Consider the following 26296-nt stretch of genomic DNA (forward strand, 5'->3'; position numbering starts at 1 on the left):
CTGTAATGCAGAGTTTTAAGCCAGTCCTGCATGAGAACTTTTCTAGAACTCAGAACTTCTCATATAATTTCTCCCTTGGAAACAACCATTTGCCTAGCAGACTGGAAAGTAACAGGGTTCTAAAGGTCAGAATAGCTCAAACCAGTCCTCAAAATCTTGATACTTCGTATCAGCTCTTGAGGCTTTGAATTAGGTTTGCTCACTGGTGTGAGCTGTGAGTGGAGCTAAATTTCTTTGTTCAATTATTTATAATAATAATAATTAATAATATCTCAAAGTGTATGTAGCACTGTTTTACTTACATGCAAGGCCCTGATCCAAAGCCCTTGGGCATCAGTAGGACCAGGATCTAGCCTCAACTGATTAATTCTCACAGCATCCTTATGCACCCCCATTTTACAGCTAGGGCAGCTGAGCAGAGTGGTTAAATGACTTTTCCACCAAAGAAATGGGGAAAAAACTGGGATTATAACTCACAAGTTCCTGAACTCTAGCAAGGAGGATCAAAACTCAGATCATTAGAATTTCTCTCTCTGGCGCTAAGTGTTAATAGTCACCTCTTTCACGTGGTGGTTGTGCACCTGATCCTTGTACAGACTTGCTAACATACCTGTCTATTTCTGACAGCAGTGCACAGTGTACAATTTTGGGCTTTTCTTTGGTTGGCGGTAAGACAAGAAAGTTTTACTTAGAGATTTCCTGTGCTATAAATGGCATGTTTAATCCTCCCCTGAGTAAAAATCAGTGCCTGAGCCTCTGCAGCCCTTTTCTGTCAAGTTGAAGCACCCCTAACACTGTCAGAAAATATGTTGTCATAACTTCTTAAAGGTTCATGCTTCATATGTTTCTCTGATATATAAAGTCAGTTTGCAAATGGGCTTAACATTTAAGAAGCACTTGACAGATTAAGGCCTGGGCAGCATTGTATATTTTTATAGAGTTTTCTACATTAATGCCTCTCATTCCTATGCCATTCCTCTACCAGTAGTCATTTGTTGCATCAGCTCAGCTGCTGCGTTCATCCTCATCTAATAATCTTCAGGGCTTTCCTTTGATGTAGGCAGGATGCCATAAAAATGTGTTTGAGGTAGCAAAGATGAAGGGGGTCTCACAAAAATAATGGTGAGGAATATTTTAAACAATTCTGGCGTCATTACTAGGATCTAAGCAGGGTGTTACACCCTCAGATATGCTTTAACTATGTCCCGCCTTCAGCTTATAAAACTAAGGAACCAAACTAAGAATCACATTCCTCATCTTCTGTGTCTTCCACTTCCATGATTATACCAGTAGGGACACACTGTAAAAATGGGAGTTAAACTTCTTTTCTATTAGTGTGGCTTTAGTACAATCTAGACAGAATTTTGGTGTCTGTTCACTGTTTTGAGAAGAGGAATACATAGGAGGGTTAAGTCTAACTCATGTAATGTTGGTGGCTTGTTAAGTGACAGCACATTTTATATGCTGCTCTGGTAGCCTAGGTCGGTAGTTCTACTTTGATATCAGGCAAGCAGGAAGGCCACTGATGATTGATGTAAGTACCTGTTACAGAAAACAAATTCTTTACTCTGCACACAAATAGTACTTTTCAACAAGGGCTCAGTCTCAACACTATGCACCCATGAATGAAGCTTCCAAATACCCTTGTGAGGTAAACTAGCAAAATCTATATAGATAGGCGAAGTGAGGAAGAGAGAGGTTCAGTGATTTGGCTGTCATAGAGCAGATCCTGAAAAAGAATCCACAAAAAATTCTGGCCATGATGGAACTTGCTGAAATTTTTTGAATTAAACATATTTTTATCAAAAAATTGCCTCTTTTTGAAATGAAGTATTTTTTGTAGGTTTTTAATCTACATTGTTTTGGAAATGGTTAGAGAAATATTTCATTCACCAAAAACCTGGTGTCCATTAAATAAATTATTTCAAAAACCATTTTTATTTTAAAATACGATTAAAATATTATTAAAAGTTTCACAAAAATAATAAAACAATTTTCAGTCCTACAAAAAGAAAACAACTTCAACATCTTTTGCAAACACTATTTTCCTGGCTCTAATGGAGATCTAAAATAATGTGATACTTAGAGAGTCTTTCACCCAAGGATTTCAAAGCACGTTGTAAGCTTTATAATGGTCAAATCCTGGAATCCTTACTCAGATTTAGTCAGTTAAACTCCCCTTAAAGCATAATTTTCCTGAGTAAAAACTAAGTAAAACTGAGCATGGACCACGGAACTCTGCCATAATTAAATAAGCCTCACAAAACTAATTGATGTCATATGCCAGTTTTGCCATAGATACAGATTGAGGAAAAGAAAGGTTAACTGATTTGACCACTCTCATACAAAAAACATGTAAGAAATAGAGTCCAGTAGTTCTAGCTCCCAGTCTCCTGCTCTGACCAGTAGACAACACTCTTTCCTTACGTATTTTATTAACATATGCTTAAACATGTTAAGCATATAGCATGTGCTTAAATCACATTAAATCCAGTGGCTTGTAGCTCAGCAAATGCTTAAGTGCTTTTCTGGATGGGATGGACTTAAACAAGTGCTTAAAAGTAAACATATATTTATGTGCTTTGTTCAACTAGGCCCTTCAAGCAGCCAGCTAGGTTTGTTTCTGGAAACGGTGAGGATAGAGGAAATAATGTGAAATAAGAACTGGGATTAAGATAATCTGAAAGGGGATATAGGAAGGTCAGATATGTTTGAAGAAAGAAACAGAAAATAACTTTTGGGAAGCACATAGTTTTCTGGTTATTTCAACAGTGGGGCTGACTTTTCTGTCATGTGCACAGGTGTAAATCAGGAGTAACTCCACTGAAGAATCAAAGAGGAATTGAGTCACTGAGGGAAGAATCAGGCCCCCTCTGTGTTCTAGTAAAACTAGTAAAAGAGTGAAACAATAAAGAGTCATCAGATGACACATGTAATTCCTGGTCGTTTTTATCATCAGTTTAATGGATTTATATGTGTATCATTCTGATTTAAATGTCTCACAAGTAAAAAGACTTGAAACCCCACTGATCATAGTCTGGTAATGGCTGCTAGTGTTGTGCTAATAATGCCAAGAGTCATTTGAATGTTTTATGTAGTGAACTCAAAAAGCAGTGGAATGGCACTTGAACCCTCATTGGTTAGATTTCACTAGTTTTCACTTCAGGGGAGTGAGAGAATATTGTTTGGCCTCAAACTCTCGCAATGCTTTATTTAGATTCAAGTTTCTATAATTAAATCATGAGCTACATATATATACACATTTATAAACAATGTGTCTGAATTATTCCTGTTGGTTGTTACAATAATTTAGTATTATAAATAATGTCCGTAAGTGTTAGAAAATGGAAATAGATTTGTTCCTTTTGAAGTACAGCAGTAATTTGTGAGCAGCTTAGTCCTCTCCATAAAAAGGTAAAAGGTATTTGAACCTAGTAAGTTTTTAGTAACTGTTTACTTAACCAATAACTTGAAAGAAAGTGGATCTTTTGTTCTCCAACAAACTGCAAGAATGTCAGCCCAATGAGTCAAAACGGAGTATTTCTTTAAAAGGGTATTTTCCTACAGCAGGACCTCCTGACCACAGTAGACTATTGTAAGAAGAAGAAAAAGAAAGACTCCTTGTGGAGTCAGGAGCACGGAAAGAAATGAACATTTAGAAAAGTGTCTCTTTAATTTTTTGTGTTGCTTGTACATCAGCATATTTATCATTACCATATCCAAAATTGGTAGCACCAGGTCATACAGTGTGTGCTGTGAAATATACATATTCATTGTGCTGCTTCTTCTGCTTGTGTAAAGTCAGAGACTGTTATAGAACTTGAAAGCTTAAGTCTTAAGGAAAGGGGAAGAGGAAGCAGTTTAAAATAACCTTGGAGAAGCACATGATTTGCTAGTCATTTCAACATCTGTACTGCTAGAAAATTTCTGTAACTGCAAAACCTTTGCTAAGGTTTATATTTTCCGAGGTTAGTCTTCAGAAAAATTCATCTTCTGGCTTTAGTCAACTGTGCTCAGCATTTATAGCTTCAAGCTCAAAATACTTTGAGAGATTTCAGATATATTCTCTGTGGATTTTTGAGAAATCAAAGGTCACTTCGTAGTAGCAGTGGCAATAGCAGTGTTTATATGTTTATAATATCTATATCTGTTATTATCTTTCCTTTAAATGTATATTTTTGTAATATCTATATCTGTTCTTGTCCTGCTCAGACACAGAGCTCAGTCCCCCAGAAATACTTATAATCATGTACATTTCATGGCATACAGCTCCATAAATAAATAAATATATTGCTGGGAGTCAGTCTTTGTATCTGGGCAGGGCAAACCTTTTCAGCCTTACAAACAAAAATACCCCAGATGTTGAAGAGATAGTGTTCCAGCAGCTGTCTTTCATAATATGCACTTTATACCATTGGCCAACAAACTATGACCCCAAACGTTGAAATACTGAGTACCCTTATCATATTATTCATAGATATTAAGGTCAGAAGGGACCATTATGATCATCTAGTCTGACCTCCTGCACAATGCAGGCCACAGAATCTCACCCACCCGCTCCTGCAATAAACCTCTCACCTATGTCTGAGCTATTGAAGTCCTCAGATCATGGTTTAAAGACTTGAAGGAGCAGAGAATCCTCCAGCAAGTGACCCATGCCCCATGCTACAGAGGAAGGTGAAAAACCTCCAGGGCGTCTTCCAGTCTGCCCTGGAGGAAAATTCCTTCCCAACCCCAAATATGGCGATCAGCTGAATCCTGAGCATATGGGCAAGATTCACCAGCCAGATAAGATTCACCAGCCGGATATTCATGTGTATCATGCTGTATCTTCTTGCTGCTAAGTTGAGAGATGAGCACATTCTTCAATAAAGTTAGATGCTTCTCTGTGTAATTGGATATTGTCTGAGTAGGAGGAGACCCTGCTTCTAGAAGAACAGATTTTCATTTAATCTCTCACATGCTGTCCATAAAAACATCTAGCAACACTAATTTGTTGAAAGTATCACCTGACAATATCTCTTTATCTCTAACTCTCTGCTCAGGTACTCTTTCCAGAGCTTGCCCAGATACAAACGTAGCAAAAACAGGAACATCATATCAATCATATTGCCTTATTTGAACTTTCCTTTCGGGTGGTCTGGATGTGAACTATATCAGTGTTTCCCAATGATCAGTTTGTGGACTGGCGCCAGTCCCTGAGATCTCCCTGACACAGTTTAGGAAGGCAGCAAGCCAGTCCCTGGTATCAAAAAGACTGAGAAACACTGAACTATATGACCTAACATATAGTGCTGTGATGTGGACATCATCTTCATCAAACTTCCCATAAGAGATCTTACTGTTTTTCTGTAGGATTTTATTTTACATTTGTGATATATCTATGAAATGAATACCTCGTTAGCACATTCCTAGTCCTCTTTAAAGAAAGAATCCATAGTGGATGGCTTTCCAAAAACAAAACAAAACACATTGTTCTTCTGAAATGACACGACTGATACAGCCTAAAATGTCTTTTTCACCATCGTAATGTAGACAGAGGTTTTTTTTTTATAGCTGTGGTAACCTCTTTAGTCTTTCTTCTTGTGTTGAATAATGATGATAAAAGTAAGATCAGTTTTATTGGTCTTACTCATACTTCCAGTGTGGATGACAGATCCTGGAAATGTATTCAGATATAAATGGCTACATATGATTTTATGCATTTGGGTTTGATTTCATCATATCTTGGACATCTGCCAGTCTTTAGGCTCTAGACTGCAGCTACAAGTTTGCTCTTTTATGAGATGATACAATTTATTATCAAAGATTAGTCAGTTCACTGCCTCTTGTAACGCGCATGTTCCCATTACTGCCTCATCTGATGACAGGGTGAGATATCTGTAAGCAACCACTGACAGCCACAGTCCTGTTTTTTTTGTTTCTCTCTCCCCCCCACCGTTTTCACGTCTGCTGCTCTGCTCTACTGGGCCAGTGTCATTTGTTTACTGTCGTTGTCAGTTGACTGTTGGGCTGGTAGACAATAGGCTGTTTCCTGATTTAATGAACGAATCATAAATAGTTAGCATTTGTTTATGTCAGCATTTTTCCATCATCAGTGTGGAATCGTTCATGTGAAGTCTCCCAGAACTCAATCCTTGATTGTTCTGGCTGCGGAGGATCTTATGCACTACCATTATGTTTATTTCTATATAAATGCTGATAATACACAGTTTTTTTATTTAAATGAGTTCCAGTTTTTCTGAAATGGCACCAGAGATACTTGTTTTCTTTTAGAATCGAAAGTTTGGGTGAGCCTGAATTTTCTTCTATTACTTCTGTGAATGATGACTGTTTCAGAGGGTGTCTCCAGAGCACAGCAAGATTTATGTCAGAACATCAGTTTTAATGAACCATTTATCCCATTTACTACAGTAGTAAAAAGGCTTGAAATTTAATATACAACAGTAGATCTGATCCAACTCCCATTCAAGTCAATGAAGAAACTCCCATTGACTTCAATGGGAGTCAGATCAGGTCCAGTGCAAGCTTTCAAAGTAAAATTAAATCAGCTGGTGCTTACTCCATTTCTTTCTCATATCTGAGCAGGTTTCATCAGTTCTGACAGACAGATCTGGGTATTCTGTTTGGCTCTCCCTGGGAGAGCTAATTCTAGATGTCAGCATCTTTAGAACATTGCATCTTTTGTATTTTGCTGTTGTCTAAGTGCACGTTCCAGAAGAGACGTTGGCCAAAGCAGAACATAAGGCAGAATTTTTATGTCCTCAATCTGGCAATCCTCCAAACTTACTAAGAATCTATTCTGTTAGACCCATGGTAGGGCACTCCAGGACAGGGCTTTAAGTAGACCAGACCAGATAATGGGCTTTATGTGTGCCATAAACACAAATTATTCCTGATTCTGGCAGGAATAATCTGTGTGGAGGAAGTGGGGTAGCCCAGAGCTAGACAGGATATTGGCACATATTAGCACTTCTTTTGTGTCTCTGTTGAGGTACTTTGGATCCAGTTTGTTGCAGTGCATGTATATGACCTTTTCTAGATAGGGAAGCTGAGGCACAGAAAGATTGCATGCCACATACTAAACCAGTCACAGGGTTAGGAAGCAGCAGTTTCTTGTGTGATGCTGACCCACACAGGGGTTTAGCTGCGGGGATCAAACCTGGGACCTTCGGAGCTTAATGCATAAGCCTCTACTGCATGAGCTAAAAAGATATGTTTCTTAAGCAAGGCTGTAGCAGGCTCAATAATCTTTAGGAGGGGGGCTAGCCACTACTACAGAGGGACAGAGTGCCACTCCAAGGAAGCAGGAGTTATGCTTGCTTCCACTAGTCAATGTTGTCTCTTTCAAGGCTTGAGTATACCACAGATTGACACCATCTTTCTGCTTCTGGAAACTACTGTGAGCAACGAAGGGAGGAGACTATACATGGATGAGTTTTGTCCGTCACTAATAATGAGAAGCCCTGAGAAGCGGAAGGAAACGGTTCATTTTGTGAAGATTAACAGCGGACTCCACATGCAACCGTTGGTGCACTTAGCTCCTGTCTGAGATTAGCACTCTGATGTCAGGAGGATTTAATTTCTGCTTCACATGATGCTGTGAAGTTGATCACTTCTTTTTGTGACTGCACACAGCAAGGAATCCCTGAACTACGCACAGCAAACTTGAAAGTAACCAAAGACCAACTTTGCTATTATCTGCCAGGGTGATCCATGGGAAGCCATGCTCTTCTTAAACTATTTCAAGACTTGTAAATTTAGGTGCTCATGTCTCAGCCATCAAGCTCAATTACATGTCTCTTTATTATAGAGACAGGGTGGGTGAGGTAATATCTTTTTATTGGACCAGTTTCCCTTGGCAAGAGAGACAAGCTTTCGAGCTTACACAGAACTCTTTTTCAGAACTACACTGCATGTCTCTTTATTTTATGATGAGGCAGTTCTTATAATATTTTTGCCTGCCAAACTGAATAACACATGTTAAGCCAAAGGGGATAAAAAGTAATCTGTTAATTAACCATGGTGATAATAGCGCTGTTGGAGCTGTTACACTAAGGAGCATCTAGCATTTTCATTATAAATTTCCTTCCCAGAGGTTTATAACTTGCTATTACTATTTAATATTGATATAACACTAGGACCCTGAAGCCAAACCAAGATCAGAGTCCCATTGTGCCAGGCACTGTACATCCAAAAAAATGGTCCTTGACTCAAAGAGTTTATTTTTTAACAAGAAAAATTACCTGGGAAGGATAGGTAACTTAAAACTGGCGTATGGTCATATCTCTCCTGGTGAGAAATCTGGGAGACTGTGGTGACAGTGAGCCCAGGAAAGGCTGAAAATTTAGCTTCAGAGAAGTTAATCTTGCCAGTACTAACAACCCCACACATGAGCATGGGCATGGTCAGGCCCCAAGAAATCGTGAGATTTTCAAAAACACAATTTGGGGCTTTTTTTGTTTGTTTGTTTGGTTTTTTGCCTTCTTGTTTTTAAGCCTTGGCTTGCACTTGGGTCCCATTTTTGAGCTTTTCTTCACAGCCTGGGCCTAGACACTTCCTCCCCCCCCCCTCTAATGAAATCAGAGACTCACGTGATTCCAGGAGCTGGGACTTTAAGAAAAACACCAAAAATCCTGAAACTATTGATAAAACCATGAGAGTTGCCAACAGTGCATCCCAGAGTTTCCAGCTAGGTCTCCCTTTGGGACTAGGATTTGGGAAGACAAAGAGTGTGGCCTTTCATCCTCACCGATCCTGAGAATCCACAAAAACAGACAAGTTCCAGTCCCGCTGTGGGCCAGCCCCTCTATGCTGCTCTCTCGGCTCCTTCCCCATCAGCATAGCTTTTCCAGTTATAATCCCACTGGCCACATATTCCATATCTGTGCTAGGAACCTCTTTCTGAGGAGGTTCACAGTCAAGAGCATAATTTGATGCAGTACTAATAAAGGTGTGAATATCAATTCACTCAGATATGTACTGCCCTGATAAAGACACATTCTTTACATGAAAACATAATGGGCCAATTCCTGTTCTTGCTGACATCACTGGGAGTTTGACATTGAATTGAAGGGCCGCAGAAATGAGCTCAAGGTCTAAGCAGGAAAGTTCTCTCCCTGGCTTCAGGAGTATGCTGGGCTGACGCTGACTTCATTAGAAGGATCCGACACACCCATATCTGACAGCAGAATTTGGCCTAAAAACATTTATAACACTCCAGTACAAGAAGTGTCAGTGATGCGGGCTAGTACATGTACAGTAGGGATATATGTCCAACTACAGCCTCTAAATCTGTGCCTATGACTATTTTGTATGCTCACAATAGATGGTGCCTATATAAATAGCACAGAATCTGTATGTGCAAATGATATTTTCACTTGCAACTGAGCTAGCTAGATGCCATTTGTGCACATAAAATATATTTTGTGGGAGGCATAAATGATTTGCAGGTGCAAAGATGAGCAACCAAGCCAAGTCCCCTTTAAAAATGTGGCTCAGAGGCTATGAACTACAGTATTGGTGTAAAATCAAGTTTTAGTGAATACAGTGATAATATATCACAGTTTAGCCTCTTAAAAGCATTGACATACGTAAGCAGACACATCTGAAAAATAGAAATGCACTGGAGAGCATAACGCATAGGGCTGTTGACTGGAAACAATTACCTTTGATAATAAATAATTCTTCAAGTTGTTTTCCATGTGCAAGCAAATAGATCTGTGGGTTTTTTTCTTTTTCTGGAATAAATGGTAACAGCTAGATAAATGATCCGATGAAGTGAGCTGTAGCTCACGAAAGCTCATGCTCAAATAAATTGGTTAGTCTCTAAGGTGCCACAAGTACTCCTTTTCTTTTTGCGAATACAGACTAACACGGCTGTTACTCTGAAAGCTAGATAAATTATGTATTCATGTTATCTGTGTACTGTTATGTATTGATTTGTTAGAGTATTTAACCACGTTAATCTCATTGGTTTCCCCCTGAGAATCTCAAATTCTTTTAAACCTTTGTTATTTTGTTCTGTTCTGTTCTTGATCTGAATCTGTGCTGTTACACAGTGTTATTTAGTGCAATGCCTGAAGGCAGTGGTTCTTAATTTCTGGTATTCATACTAACCCTGGAACTTTTGTGACTGCTGGTCTGTGATCCCCCTCTGACTTAAGGCCCTGATTCTGCAAAGAAATGCACAAGCCCTTACTCCAGCAAGCAATCTCACTGGCCACAAAGGGTATTTGCAGGGGAGTAAGGGAGCCTCTGTGCTCACTGCCTGTCCTATTTGATTTAATTTAAATTTACCCTTGTGCTGGGCACCCATACAAGACCTATCTGCCACTTACATCTTTCTGACTCTTTCCACAGAGGCAAATTTCTGTGCCATGCAGGGGAGCCCTGTGTGGCCTTGCCAAATTCTTCCCCACCATTTCCCCATGTGCAGCAGAAATGCACTAGTTCTTCTGCCAAGGGCCCCCTGACCTCACAGGGGAGGAGGCAGGATTGGCCCTATAGTAAAGTCAAATCCAGTGAAGTTGAGCTTCAAGCACTTTATTAGAGGGAGAGTTGGGGGGCTGGAGCACATGACTTATGAGGAGAGGCTGAGGGAACTGGGCTTGTTAATATGCAGAAGAGAGGAGTGAGGGGGGATTTGATAGCAGCCTTCAACTACCTGAAGAGGGGTTCCAAAGAGGATGGAGCTCGGCTGTTCTCAGTGGTGGCAGATGACAGAACAAGGAACAATGGTCTCAAGTTGCCGTGGGGGAGGTCTAGGTTGGATATTAGGAAACGCTATTTCATTAGGAGGGTGTTGGAGCACTGGAATGGGTTACCTAGGGAGGTGATGGAATCTCCATCCTTAGAGGTTTTTAAGGCCCGGCTTGACAAAGCCCTGGCTGGGATGATTTAGTTGGTGTTTGTCCTGTTTAAGCAGGGGGTTGGACTAGATGACCTCCTGAGGTCTCTTCCAAACCTAATCTTCTATGATTCTATGAATCAGTGCTCCAACATCTGGTAGTGAAAGGCACTTAAGTCTCTCTCTAGGTGACTTATCTTGTCTGTCTTATTTGAACTGCTTTTTGAGGAGAAAAGACTCTTGTCTTGTTTTTGTGGCCAGATTCTGAAAGTGTATAAATGGTGGCCTAGATTACACATCAGTGTTAAGAGATGCAGTTCTTGGGTGGGGAGGACATCGGATCTTTCTAGTAATCCATTTATGTCCTCCTTGTTATGGTTGTAGCACTCATTCACTCCAGTTTCCTTCACCCTTCAACTTATTTACTGTGTTGCAACTCTGCTGTAAATTGGATTTAACAATATATATGCTGACGAATCAGGAGAGTGGGATCAAAACTGGGAAACTAACTATTAGAAAGATGTAAGAAGATATAAAATAATGTACTGAGACCTCCTTTATTTCAGAGCTTATTTCTTCCTTCGTTGGTTGCTTTTCCTGCCATCAGTCCTGTTGTTCTACCTTTTGCCATGTAAGTCACCCCAGCTAACATTTACACAGACTTGCCAGCGTTTGACTTACATCACCTCCAAATTTGACAGAGGATAATTTTCATGGTTTTTCACCTTGTAATTTGATCTTCTGCATCATGGCATTATATTCAAATGTGTTGAGGGGGAAAAGAATCTAACATGATTGGTTAGTGAACTGGCTAGAGGGCTACATCCTCCTCTGGTGTAAACTGCCATAGTTCCGTTGGCTTCACCACCATTGACTACACCAGTTTACATCAGCTGACGATCTGGCCTAAATTTTTTAAAGGCAAGGAAACATGGAAAGAATTATTTTATAATTAAGCCTGAGTTCTGATCCTGGTGACTTGCAGCACAGCTGATGGTCAGAGTTTGGACAGTCAAAAATGTTTGTGCAGTGAGACTTGTCATGAAGAAAATAGTCTGAATAAGGGAAAAGACTGTTGGTGCATAAAGGATTGTGAATAAGCATGTAAGCCTGGTTTTAATGTTTTTAGTACTCCCTCTAGTGGATGGTTGTGTAACAGATACACTGTGATTCCTCTGCAGGTTTGTGGAGAGAAACAGCGCTTTGAAAAGCTGATGGAACACTTCCGAAATGAAGATAACAATATAGACTTCATGGTAAGCCTTACTGTCATTAGAAAATTAAACTTTCCTTTTTGCTGTGTCCCTTCCTGTTCCCCGATACTCCTTTGGGGCTTACGTACATTTTTTCTGTTCATTATGTATTGAGTATCTTCAAACTTACATAGCTTCCATTCTTTACTTTGCTCAAATTTTGCTATTGATACTCTTCGGATGTGTTATTATTGGCTACTGTACCTAGGGGCTATATGTGTGGACCATTCAGTAGAGCATCGATCTGGGACTTGGAAACCAGTATTTGAGCCCCAGCTACACCAGTGATGTGCTGTGAGGCTCCCTGTGCCTGTGTCTCCCCTTCTGACCAGGGCCATCCCTACCCATACGCAAAGTACGCAGCTGTGTAGGGCACCAGGAAATACTGGGCACCGCATTTCCTGGTGCCCTGCGCAGCTGCATGCTGCTCCAGCCCCAGCCCCACCTCTGCTCCGCCCCAGCCCCCTCCCCACTCCCGAGGACTGCAGCAGGGGCCCAGCCTGCACTCATCAGCAGCGGGAAGTGCAGCAACCCGGCCCCAGCCGCACCACCAGTGAGTGCTGGGGGGTGGTTCCCCCCTGCCCCACCACGGGGGGGGGGAGGGGGGAAGGGCTGTGTAGGGCCCCAGAATAGCTAGGGATGGCCCTGCTTCTGACCTTTGTCTGTCTTGTCTTGTCTGTTCAGATTGTAAACTCTTATGGGAGAGACAGTTGCTTACCATGTGTTTATCACGATGGGGCCCTGATGACAGATGCGGCCTTTAGGTGCTACTTTAACACCATATGTTTAACAATAAAGCTGGCAATGAGTAAGAAGGGCCATCTACATGTCAAAAATGAAGTTTGCTACAGTGTGCTCCCTTTTGTCCAATTTAATGTCTACCTTTGGGCCCCTAGTCAGTTGCCAATAAGGCCCTTGGTAACAGAAAATGTGGGCACTTATGATGCAGTGGAAAGGCTTTTGTAAAAGTGTCTCATACTATAATATCTTAGTATGTGATCATTGGCAGGCACAACTGGAGGGCTTGTTTGTAGTACTGTGCACTGTAACTGGGTGGGAGAATAGAAAATATCTGAAATCTCAAGATGTGTATAGTGTACATATGCCAAGATCCTCAAACACCCTATGACAGGGAAATATGGCCAAGACTCATTGCAGCCGTTGTCCTTCCTTATCTGTAGATAAATATAACACTAGTTTTTACCACTATTCGTTCCTCAATTTGCTTGTGCATCTTCACAGACACCACTTCCCCTGAAACAGGAAAGAAAATAGAAACATAGCAGAAGAGTACATTGGCACCCATACACACCAAACTCTAGCTCTTGCATTGCAAACTCTGATGAATCATGACATGAATGAGTTTAAATGGTGAACATAATGAATTTGTTATGAACTGAGCCTTAACATAGGTCTTAAAAATGTACCGTATGTGAATTTTAGTGATTCCTTAAGGTGTCAGCTTAAAAGCCCTGGAATCAAAGTCCTCTATTTATTCACAGAAAAGGCACAGCACAGGCATCACCACTGCAAGCTTCAGAATGCTGCCCATGCCAGTGTGCCTCAAATTTGACCTGATAATCCACCCCTTGGGGTGAGAGAATAGGTCTGTCTCTGTGCCCATTCAAGCCTTGGCCTTTCTGCTCAGACTTCTGACAAGGATGGCACCTAGTGCCAATTGTGTTGATGGGTTTTGTGATGTGAACTTCTGTCCATTAGGAATTAGATTAAGACCACCATGGCGTTTCAGGTAGGTTTTGAACTGCATTCCCATGGCAATGATTTTCAGCCCCTGCAAACTTGGGCCAAACTCAAACCCATGATGAAGAAGTGAAAACGAAATGTCTCATTACCAATCCAATGAACCATCTGCTTCTTTTGATACTCTTAAAAAACAACAGAACATGATACCCAATAAAGAATTTTTAAACTGCCGTCTCTGGGCTTGTGCAATAAACAAAATTCTGTGGCTACTTTCGCATGTTGAAACAAAAGCTTTACAAAATCTAAAATAACTATGCTAGGCTTATTGAACTGTCTACAGTGACTCCATACAATCTTCTTGTTGTTGCTCTTTGTTAGTAGTATTGCAGTGGCACCTGGAGCTCCAGGGGGGGACCAGAGCCCCATTATGGTAGGCACCAGATAGATTAAATATTCTCAACTTTGTCCCATTTTTGGCTTCAACTTAATAGAAAGATTTGTCTTATGGACAATCACAAAGGCAATATCCCTACCTGTTCATGATCGTATAATATTCCTGTAACGACTCCAGCAGTTGCTTACATGAAAAAGTAATATGAGGGTAGTATTCATGTATTTTTAGCCTCTTTTACTGCAATTTAGCAACTGGAAACAAGAAGACAGAAGCCTGTGGTCAACCAGCTCTCCACAGGCCACCAGAAAGTGTCCAACTTTATTGATAAACTAACCTTTATTTACATATATCCAGGCTTGGCCAAATTAAATTTTTATTTTTTTTTATAATTTCAACAGATAATATCAATGTTTATTTTTAAGCATTTTTTAAAGATTTTTTTTATAAATTTAAATTTGCACAGTTGTGCAAAATTATGAGCTTCGAGGATTTTTTCAGTTTTTATTGATCTAAAATTTTCACAGTTGCAGGAAGATATGGGGTGGTCAGATAATGGAGGGGTCAGATGATAATTATTTAATGACAGTAGATTTTGAGATTCAAAAAGTTAAAGCTTTATAACCATTAAAACTCAAATTGTCAGTGTCACATGTCAAAATATACAAAGTAAATGCCCTTAAATCAAATGCTAATAATTTCTCAAGCAGCATTTTTCTTACTTTGCCTATCTGTAAATTTCAATTATTATCAATAGAATTTGTTTTGTTTGTGAGTGTATAGTGAAATTGATGTTTATTGAGATTTACCAATAAAAATCAAATCCTTCCAGACCTACACTTATTAGATAGCCTGCTCTAAGGGTAGAGTGTGTCTTTTCTATGTTATGTTAGATGCTTTATATAATTATGGCCCTGTGTAACTGACTATGCATTATTGACCAAATCATGAAGTTCTTATTTAGGTCCTGTTCCTACCTACCTATCCCTCCTCGCACCATCCCATTGTGTTCTCTGACAGTGGGGCCAGTTGTCTCTGGGTACTGACAGGGCATGTGATGTGAACGCTGATCCTTGCCCCCCAGATTAAAGGGCCTTATTGTGCCATTACATTTTTAGAGCTCATCATTGAAGTCAATGTTGAAATCTGATTGAAATGGAACAACATGGCTCTGAGTAAGGATTGTCAAGAGCTGGCCCAATACTAATAAAATCTGCTTCCACCTACTTTTTTCTAAGTGATTAAATACTTGACAGGCCTACAGCAGAAAGACAGAAAATTAATGACAAATGGTTTGACAGATTGGATCCTTCTGTCACCATCTGGTTCTGACTATATCCACATGCTGTTAAAAACAACCTATGACAAATATGCTTTGGGGTTGTGCGGGAAAGCTAGACGGTACAAGATAGAGCCAATGTGGAGAGTTCTTGAATGTTGGATTGCTGAACCACCTATATTGTGTGAGCATTTGGGTTTGTAACATGTGCCAAAGTCAGTTATGGCAGGACGATAAAAAATTTATGGCAAAAAATCAGGGCTCCAGGAGGCATTGTTAAAACTTGAGGTTATAACTGAACATGAACAAAGATATTTCTGCAGCTACTCGACTTCAGCTTGATGTCAACCGGAGAAGATAACAAAAAAGGATTTTTGGTTAACTATATCCTGACCTGGGGGTGGAGGTAAATTAGAGGGTGTTAATGTGAAAAGAGGAAAGAGTAACTAAAAAGAGGTGTTTCAGGGAGGGTTGTTATTGTTGACAGTAACTTGTTACTGTTTAATTTTAAAAATAACTCTTACATTCAGTTACTCTGATCTAGTAAACTCTTTACTCATGTGTATAAATGTTTGCAGTATTAGGATCTGAGAAAGGAACTCAGGATTTGCCCTTATTCTTGCAAGTGTTTACTAAACAAAATAAGAGAGTGTAACAGATCATTTTAAAATTAAGAGGATTTAGCCCTCTGTTAAATTACCCTCCAGTGTACCATTGCTCAGCAGTTTAGGGCCAGTAGTGATACTAAGAAAAAAAGAGTATTTGATTATGGAAACTTGAGAAGAATATATTGTACTATAAAGATTCACATAATGAGGTTAGCTTTCTAGCCACGTTGAGGGAGCATTTTCCAATTAGAAATGGGTCAAAGCTGAAATATTTGGATTTGGATGTCCACTGTCCCCCTCTCCTGTACACACACGCCTCCACCTCCACACCGCCCCCTGCACACCTCCCCCAAATGAAAGGGGTCTTTGAATCGGGGAGGAGGAGGAGGTAGTTATTCAAGCATATCCCTACACTCAACCACAACTGTATGTGCATTGTTGGGGACCTACACAATATTTTCTGCAAACAGATTATTTAAATGAAACATATGCAGTATGGATATTGTGCACACACACACACAGAATCATTTGACACAAACAAGCTATGTTTAACTCTTGGTTAATCAGTTTACTATGTTCTCAAGATCTTGTATAGCAACTCTTTGACCACCTGGAGGCGGTCTCTACAAAACCAGCCATCAGGCAGAATTAGCTGGCATTCTTTTTATTGTGTTCTGGTAAATGGTAATTCAAAGCATAGCCCTCCTGTTCGCTTACTTCTTCCTGCAAAATGTTGATTGACCCCAAAGGGGTAGATTGTTCTTGAAGTCTTAGCTGTATGTAAAGTCATACTACATGGAATTTATCTTCTTTCAGGTAAGTCCTAAGCAGATTGACCAACTGTTTTTAAACACACATACAGTATCATTTTATTTATACTATAATACCTGTGTATCTAAAAAAAATAGATATTGTAGCCTATTAACTGAAAAATATATCAAACATATATATCAGTACTCGATTTTACTGCGTAAAGGTAACAACTATACAAAGACATTTATAAAAATAACTGAGATGAATCTGGCAAATTCTGTGGTCAGATAAGCACGTGCAATTTCCACTGACTTAAATGGGAGCTGGGAACATGTATCTCAGGGCAGAATCTGGCCCAACAACTATTGCTACTCTAAGCTAGATCTATGTAAAATGAACAGGCAAGCTCAGCTGGGTGATATAACCTGACACCCTGCATTTTGCAGCTATCCTTCCACCATCAGCCTCAGCACCACCCTGTCTCATCTGTTATGGAGGGAGTGGTTGTAGTGATGGCTCCAGATGACCTTGCTTGGGAGAGTTTGTTTCTTTCATTGTGTCTGTGTTAGTTTATATGCTAAGAAATATGAATCTTATCATTAGTTACTAAATGTTGGATTTTGAAATCTCCAGGAATATCAACATGGCACCTTCCATTTAAAATGCCCAGTCCTGTTGTCTAATTTAACAGTGCCAGCAGATTGCAAAACAAAATGTACATATCATTATTAAAGAAAAGAATTGTGGCCTTCATTTGAAAAAGGATGTTGTTTTCTTCTCAAGAGCTAATTAAATTACTTCTGGAGTCAGATGGAAATCTAACACTGGATGGACAATCTAACAATTGCCTGGAAACCATTTTATTTCTGTGGACAATGTAAAGGGCACAATAAAACAAAACTGAGCTCTACAGATATTCCTGAACTTTTGAAATCCCACATTTCCATTAATCAGGATAAACTAACACCTTTTAAACCAGGATCCACTACTTTAAACAAAACATCTGACTCCTAGAAGAAAATCAGAGCGTTTCCATTTGTGGTAAATATGACAACATTAAACAATCATAACATCTATAGTGATGTTTGTCAAAAGAGAGGGCCTGAACCAATCCCCATTGAAGTCAGTGGGAGTCCTTCCTTTGACTTCGCTGGATTTAGGATCAGGCCCCAAATCTTGTGCTTTTCGTGATGTCACAAAGGCATGCTGCCTTTGCACACACCATCTGCTGTTCAACTGGCAAGGTTTGTAGTGGATTTTTTCCCTCTCTATCTGAAGCATGAGCTATTATCCCTGGGTAGGAGGGAAGAGAATCATCTTTAAATACTCTTACGCAGTGTAGCAAATCCTAGCATTCTGTACAAAACAAAGGATGCACCGCTATTTCTTGTTAAATTTTCAGTCTGTGATGATTGTTCCCTACAGGTGGCATGTATGCAGTTCATCAACATTGTAGTCCATTCAGTAGAGGACATGAATTTCAGAGTTCATCTCCAGTATGAATTTACGAAATTAGGTCTGGACGAATATTTAGATGTAAGTATGGCCTGGTTTTACTCTGACCAGAATTGGTCATTATCTCCCAAATGGATTAACATATTTGAACAGTGCCAGGGTCTGGATGGCTTGAATGACAATTGGGGTCTCTGCTAGTGCAGAGAATGGCATATTGTGCCTCTCTGTGCCAGCAAGGGCCACTCCATCCCGGATGGTTCACCCCTAACCTCCCTTCTGGACTCCATTTTAGGAGGGCAGTTTACAATGTTATAGGTTCCAGAGAAGCCCTAGCTGCAAAAGCAATAGCGTGAATTCACTGCCTCAGTCCATCCCCCATTGCCTTAATTGGCCAGCACGGTTCACTTCTGGAGTTGTGAGGGCTGCTTGCAGGTCTCTTGGTGAAGGGGGATGTTGAAAGCATTTTGTGTTGCTGCAGCCTCCCAAGTTCTGATCCTGGCGGCCCTGCTCCAAGTTGAGCACAGACCTTTGAGTGAATTTGGTCCTTGCTCTGTATTTTTTTGATCAAAATGTGCAATTAGTTGCTGTTCCAGGTAAGGTGAATGAAACCATACAAGGCTCACACTTCCAGCATGCTGATCTTTCTTCCAAGGGAGCTGGAACCTGAATCTAATATAGTGACCTCTCTGCTGAGAGGGCTGGGCTCATTTCAGACATCTTGGCAGCTAAACTGTTTTCTGCTAGTAGCCTCATAGCAGCAAAGTAAACCCAGTGACAGCTTCTGAGAGCTTCGCTCAGTCCCTGCCCCCATGCTCAGTAATGGGATGCACGGTACGTAACTACCTTCTTGGCTCCAGAAACACCATGTTCTGGGCAGCAGGAATCAAACCATGAGTATGGCAAAACAATGAGTAAATGATCACTTGGTAAAAATGACAAATTGAAGCAAAAGGAAGAAGTAACCTCAGACATGTACTTGGAAGTATGATGTCTGTTGTCAGCAGAACTATCCTTACATTGTTCAAGCTACCTTGATTCTTTCATTCCCCTCATCTCTTTATATTTCTTTATCCCCAACAGCATCGCCCCCACACTGAAAGAGTCAATAAGCCTGCCTAACTCTCCTAGTTTTAAGCATTTATCTTTGCTAGGAGCTGATAATGTTAGTGGCTCTGAGGATTCAGTGATACTTCTTATCTAGCAAGTAAGGGGTATCTTCTCCCGTTTCCAGGTACAGAACTCCTGTTATGTGCAGTGGGAGACATACCTGCCAGCAATGGAAATCTATAAAAAGCACATTGGGGAGAAAAATGGGGACATGCCTTTTAACTCCCCTGAAGTCCATTGAAGCAGGAGAGCTTTTGGAAGGGACAGAGGAGATTATACATATTTTGCTAAAAATGTAGCCATTGTGTCTGCTAAACTGGGACCATTGATGTAAACCTACTCATGGAGCATGGATGAAAATTTGATCTTCATCTTGTAATTATTCATTTCCCCAGACCTAAGTTTGTTCCAAAGTTGAGCCTCACAGCTGGCCATAATGGACCAAATTCATCCCTCATGACATCAATTAATTGGTCTGGTTCTGTTCTTGGGCCCAATTGAGCAAGGTACTTAAGCATGTGTCCGACTTTTAAGCATGTGAGTTAGGCACCTGGCTGAATCAGGACCTAGGTTACCAGGTAAGGTGGGGAGCATTTGTTGAGCAGACACTGTATAAGATAGTGTTTCTTCAAATGATTAAATGCTGTGGTGCTAAGATTAAAATTGACACATCATGCTATTGAATGTTGACTAGAAATCCACAAGCTCCTGACTTTAGAGATTTACTGGCACCTTCTGGAAATGTTCTATTTAAAGAGAATGGTGCTTTTATATCACGTTTCTCCCTTATCCCCATGTATTTCTCTCTCTCCTAGTGTTTTATTATTAGGAACATTTACATGGAAAACAGTATTTTGGTTGCTTAGGAGTTTGTCTGTTCCTGCTGTTCTTTGGCTCTGCTCAGTGATCACAGAGCCAGAGCTACTTTTTGCTCTCTGCTAGGAATATGCACGCATTGACACTGAGCACTCCTTTCTGTGCTGATGATGATCTTCTGCCAGCACAAAAACTGTAATTCATCTAAAAAGATGTTTCATCACAATCTCTTCCTGATTTATGCCTGTTCAGCTCAAAGGTTGACATTTCAGATTATGTGGGCTCATTTCAAACACAGGCAGAACAATAGAGAACAGATACAGTGCCTCTGCACAGGTACACAAGGAGGAAGGCAAACGGAGCCTTTCCCTCATCTTATTCAGGGGTCAGGCACAGTTGAATTCCATTTATTTATCTGAGTGCAATGATTACTGTCACTTACTGCCTCGTGGGGCACTAGCCAGCCCAGAGTGGGTAGGAAGGGGGCAGAGCCCCTCCCCTTCCTTTGTACCAGTTGGCAGAACTGGCTGCTCTTGCCTGTATGCCGGGGAGTTCCAGGAGGTATTTTTTGTCTCCCTGACCACAACATCTCTCCCTCGGAGCTCTCCACTGCAGTGGTGAGGCGTGGCACCACACCAACCCCAGGGTGAGCCTGTTCCTGAATAGCACAGTGTGGTCCACAGTATATAATAGATGTTTGTCAGAGATTTACATGGCACATCAGTGAGTCTTCACATTCTGATTGGTACTCTTGTCTGTGTCTAGCTCTCGCTTATGTGCTGTTAATAGTTATATTCAGATGTTAAGATCTCAAACACCTGCCATTAAAGAAAATGCTAATGTTACTACAGAAAAAAATTACTGCTTAATTTTAAAGTTTGAACTTTTGGGGGCCTCCTTACATTTTGCCATGTCTTATTTGTAACTCTCAGTGATGTTTAAAAACTTAATCACTTCTCTGAAATACGAAAATGGGGCCAAACTTGATTGCAACGTATTTGCATCCGTTCAGTATTTGTGGCCTTGTCATTGCATGCTGCTGAATGCATTTCATGATGCTTCTTTTACTTTGGACTTTCAGAAGCTGAAACACACAGAGAGTGACAAACTGCAGGTGCAGATTCAAGCTTACTTGGACAATGTTTTTGATGTGGGAGCTTTGCTTGAAGATGCCGAAACCAAGAACGCAGCCTTGGAAAGAGTTGAAGAACTGGAAGAAAATATTTCTCATGTTAGTGCAAAGTTGAAATGACCTTTGACTTAGTTAAGACTATGCTGTTAATGCTTTATATTGGTAAGCTTGCTGCAAGCACAGGCTTAGACAGAGGTAGAGCCTCTGGGGGTCAGGATCCTCAGCATAAGAGGAGTCATTTGGGCTGTTTTCCTGATGAGGGATTAAGCAGGTTTTTGGCATCTGGATCTTAACAAATCTTGAAAAATGTCTGGAAAGAACATCTCAGGGATGGTTTCTTGTGCAGCTGGTTATGGAGATCCAGGTGCTGCTAAGTGTGGTATGTCTTCAGTTGGGAAAACGACACTTTATGTTTCCTTCATTTTTGAGAGATGACAGGTCTCCCCTACTGTAGGTCTTGTGGGGAGGCCTCCAACGTTGAGTCAGTGGGGACTTAGCAGAGGCTGCTGCTTCTCTTCGTACTTAGAACTGACTCTGGATTCAATTTAGAATCATTCATGTTAACAATGAAATGGCATCAAGTAGTGGTGGCTACTCCTCAACAATAACCATGTGTTTTTACTGTTGCATAAGAAACTTGTAATGAAAAACAAGACACACAAGAATGTATTTTAGCCCTCATATTCTCCACTCATTAGCTAATTGGTGGCTTTGCTCCTAGGCCACTTACAGACTCAGTGAGAAAAGGGTTCCTCCTATACTTGTGTAATTGATTATCTTGTTTTACTTGACCATAACCATGAATGGGGAAGAGCGCCAGGTTCTCAGATACCACAGTATTGTTGTGATACAAGAGACTAAATAGAATAGAATTGCACTGATTAGTAGTTTGGGTCTAATATGTGTTATGTCTGTCTGTCTCGCTAGGTATTTATATGGTCCCATCTTTGTAGCATCTGAACACCTCACAAATATTAGTGAATTTACGCTCCTAACTGTGAGCTAGGAAAGTATTATCCCCATTTTATATGTGGCAAATTGAGACAAAGGGAGATTAAGTGATTTGCCCAATGCCACACAGTGAGTCTGGATTAGAACTAGAAACTGAACCCAAATCGTCAGAGTTAACCATAGAATCTTCTTTCCTTCCCATTATGTGCACACAGGTCACTGTGCATCTTGAAAAGTCCACCACTTAAGCACTGATCATATGTATACAACTGGTACATGTTGACTGGTAAAATTCTTACCAGAAGTCACTGATTGCAGCAAGGAAGTTTTAGGTTAGACATTCGGAAAAACTTTCTAACTGTCAGGGGAGTTAAGCACTGGAACAAATTACCTAGGGAGACAGCAGAATCACTGTCATTGGAGGTTTTGAGGAACTGGTTAGATGAACATCTGTCAGGGATGGTCTAGGTAATTCTTAGTCTTACCTCAGTGCAGGGGACTGGACTAGATGACCTTTCAAGTTCCTTTCAGTTCTACATTTCTATGATTCCCAGCTTGAGTAGACAGACTCATGCTAGCTCTCATCAAGCTAGTGTGCCAAAAACTGAAGGCAGTTATGTTCAGAGGTGAACAGCAGCCCAGGCGAGCCACCCCATGGGTATGTCCTCAGGCAAGATAGCTCTTGCTGCCGCTTGCTGCTGCCTGTGCCACACGACTATTTTTTAGCATGCCAGCTCATTGAAAGCTAGCTCAAGTATGGGAATCAGGCTGAGACTCCCACCCCCAGCTCCAAATGTAGACATAACCAGAGAATCCTACTCATCCGGCTCACCTGGTTCCTATCTGGGGGACCCGTACTGGTTCTGCTTCACATGCATATGGTTCCTGTAGTCCTTGGTGGGAACCTCACCATTGATTAAGCATGTATGGTCCTAGCTTTGTGGGTTGGAGCGTATGGATTCCAATAGTTCCAGAATTCTTAGTTTCAGGGTAGTTACAGATGGAATCACTTGACAGCCTGGGTCTGCATAGAGTTATGGACAGAAAAACTAATTTACATATAAATTGCAGATTCCTTAGCAATATGGTACAAATAAATAGAGCAGATAAACATTCCATGCCATAAAAGTATAGTTAGAGTTTTGTGCGACTTCCAACACATTCACTAAGTATGTGTAAAGCAGAAGCAGACTGAGAAAGCAGGCATTTGGGATTATTTTAAATCTCTGAGCAGTAGGACTGTGTCTGATGCCGAAAGGAGATGGATAGAGAACAGATATGCACTTGGACTTCATAAAACAAACTGCTAGAGCCTCAAGAGGTAAAGGCTCAGGTGTGTTCGACATGGCTCAGTAATGAGGACTGAAGTGTAGCATTACTCTGAGATGCACTGCTTGCTTTTAGTTTTTCCATGTCAGACATTTTTGGTATCAATTATTTTAGTCTTGAAAATATGACTTTCCTGTTTTAAAAATAAGTGTTTTCCTGACTTGAAAAATAACCCCCAAAGTCGTAACTTCACTCCAAATTTCGAACATTGGCTTGACATAGAACAATTACATTCTTTCTCAAGAGCAATTAGAACTGACTATAATATTCTCTCCCTTAAAGTGCTATTTTGCTCTGAAAAATGCCTTGGTAAAAATGGTGCATTCTTATTTAATAGATCTGCTAACTATGAGTGTTTAGAGACATAATTGCTTACTTTAGTTACTAAAACAAGTTTTTTTCTGCCTTTTATTTCTATTTGCCCAACAAAATCTATTTGGCTATGCGAGTGAAGACTTAAAATTCTCAAGTTCATGCTTTAACAGAATTGTTAATTATGTTCGTTCCAATTGCCGAATCTTTACTTCAAAGTTTGCAGAGATGCAGAAGTCAATTGCACATTACCACTTACAACACACCCCAATTCAGTCAGAATTACAGTTTGGCTTTCAGATCCCATGTTAAGTTTGTAGGATCGGCAATTTACAACAACAACACATTTTTATTTGTGAAATGAGCAAATCTGATCTGACAGTCATTGAAAGACAATAAACCTGGACCCTAGGGATGCAGATTCTACTTTGCAAAGTGAATGCAAAAATGGCATTGTGTGGTTCCCTGATTTTTGTGTCTCGGTGATTTCCAGATTAAATTTGCCCAGTTTATAAGTAAAGTGATAACTTCCTGACCGTTTTTTCAAAGTGGCCCAGCAGTCTTGCTTTCTTTGTAGGGTATCCTCTTCTTGAGCAGACTTGGTAAACTACAGTCTTATTGGGTTGGCTGCTGATCAGATTTAGCAGATGATGTTCAGATTTAACAGGACCATCAACAATACAGTTCATGCCCCATGGACCAAATAATGAAGTCCTTACTCAGTCAAAATTTCCATTGATTTCAGTAGGAGCTTTACTGAATAAGAACTTCAAGATTTGGCCCAGTGTCACTAGCTTACCAGGTACCACTTTTCCAGTTAACGCTACTAATAGTGTTGATTGAGAAATCTCTTACCATCAATATCTTTTTTTCAATTACAGTTATCGGAAAAACTCCAAGACACAGAGAATGAAGCTATGGCAAAGATTGTGGAACTGGAAAAGCAGCTTATGCAGAGAAACAAAGAACTGGATGTTGTTCGAGTAAGTGCGATGATGACATTCCAGACAGATGTCACATTCAGGAGAAAGAGCTCCATTTCATTTTGTATTTAGTATGGTATTCATTGTGTGAAATGGGAGTATGACAGTGAATCGTGATGCTTACACCTGGTTCAGACTTTATGGATTGAACTTTTCTAATGGCCTCTAACTTTGCACCCATAATCAATGGCAGGCGGATTTACTTGTGGGTACAAACAACAGAGGTTCGATATTTAACTCTCTGATTGCCTGGCCAAATCAGACATGTAGATGTGTAAACGTTATCATTCATATCTGCATTTAATTCTACCTATAGTTTTGCACACAGTTGATTGTGGGTGAAAATTACAGGCTGAATTAAAGCCTTCAAAAAGTTTGGGTGCATAGCATCAGTGGAGTTTCAGCAGGTGCCTTGCTTGTGTGTAGAGTCCAAACTCACTCCCTTCCTGGGGTATGGCTTCATTAGTACAGACATTAATCATATAAAATATAATTTAATAAAATATAAACTTCAACCCAAAACTTCTCCACAGGATGGCTGCTTCTAGGCTTACTTCCTCCTGACTGCTCAGGTCACACACTAGATTCTCTCTCTCTCTCTTGCAAGAAATTAGCATCTCCCTTTTATCTGGGCAGGATAACAAGCTATCTATTTCAATGACTCAGCAGAGCCCATTAGCCTTTGCACAGCAAGATCGAGACTAGCTAACAAGCTGGGGTGTTTCAGGCAAACACTGTCAGCATATTCAGGCAACAAGACTTTCTTTCTCCATAGTATGTATCTAACCAAAGCTACGTTATCTTAGGTTCTTTGCTGCACTTTATATCCATAGGTCTCATAGAGAGATTTATATTTATATAGGGAATGGAGCTACACCAATTTACACTAGCTGCGGATGTGACATATAATCTCCACAGCAGGTTGTGCGGGTGTTGCTAAAGAAATGGCAATAGGCAAGTTACATCACTATTAAATATTTTATCTCTCTTATATGTTTGTCTCATTTTGTAGATTGTTATGAAGTCTTTGGTCTCTGTTTTTTTCCTGTCTGAAGTACATTAGATCGTAAGGAAACAGTTATATCATTGGTGTAGAGCAGGGTTTCTCAGACTTCATTGCACTGTGACCCCCTTCTGACAACAAAAATTACTACATGACCCCGGGAAGAGGGACTGAAGCCCAAGCCCCACCACCCCAGGCTGGGGGGCCAAAGTCCAAGCCCTGCCATCCTGGGGGGTGCCAAAGCTTGAGGGCTTCAGCCCTGGGTGGTGGGGCTCAGATTTTGGCTTCAGCCCCGAGCCCTAGCAAGTCTAATGCCAGCCCTGGCAACCTCATTTAAACGGGGTCACGACCCTTTCTGGGGTCCCAACCCA

At 40.5% G+C, this 26296-nt stretch overlaps 1 protein-coding gene across 3 annotated transcripts in view; it reads left to right on the forward strand.

Annotated features, from left to right (window-relative positions):
• FMNL2 (formin like 2) overlaps positions 1 to 26296 on the forward strand; it is a 263378-nt gene that overhangs the window by 212831 nt on the left and 24251 nt on the right. For all 3 annotated transcript variants that reach the window (XM_077829846.1, XM_077829845.1, XM_077829847.1), the window contains exons 10-13: positions 12031 to 12105; positions 18263 to 18373; positions 21297 to 21446; positions 24821 to 24922. In XM_077829846.1, the coding sequence (XP_077685972.1) occupies positions 12031 to 12105; positions 18263 to 18373; positions 21297 to 21446; positions 24821 to 24922 (438 nt within the window). The remainder of the gene's footprint in view (positions 1 to 12030; positions 12106 to 18262; positions 18374 to 21296; positions 21447 to 24820; positions 24923 to 26296) is intronic.

Source organism: Eretmochelys imbricata, chromosome 11, assembly GCF_965152235.1.
Source record: "Eretmochelys imbricata isolate rEreImb1 chromosome 11, rEreImb1.hap1, whole genome shotgun sequence".
Classification (NCBI taxonomy): domain Eukaryota; kingdom Metazoa; phylum Chordata; order Testudines; family Cheloniidae; genus Eretmochelys; species Eretmochelys imbricata.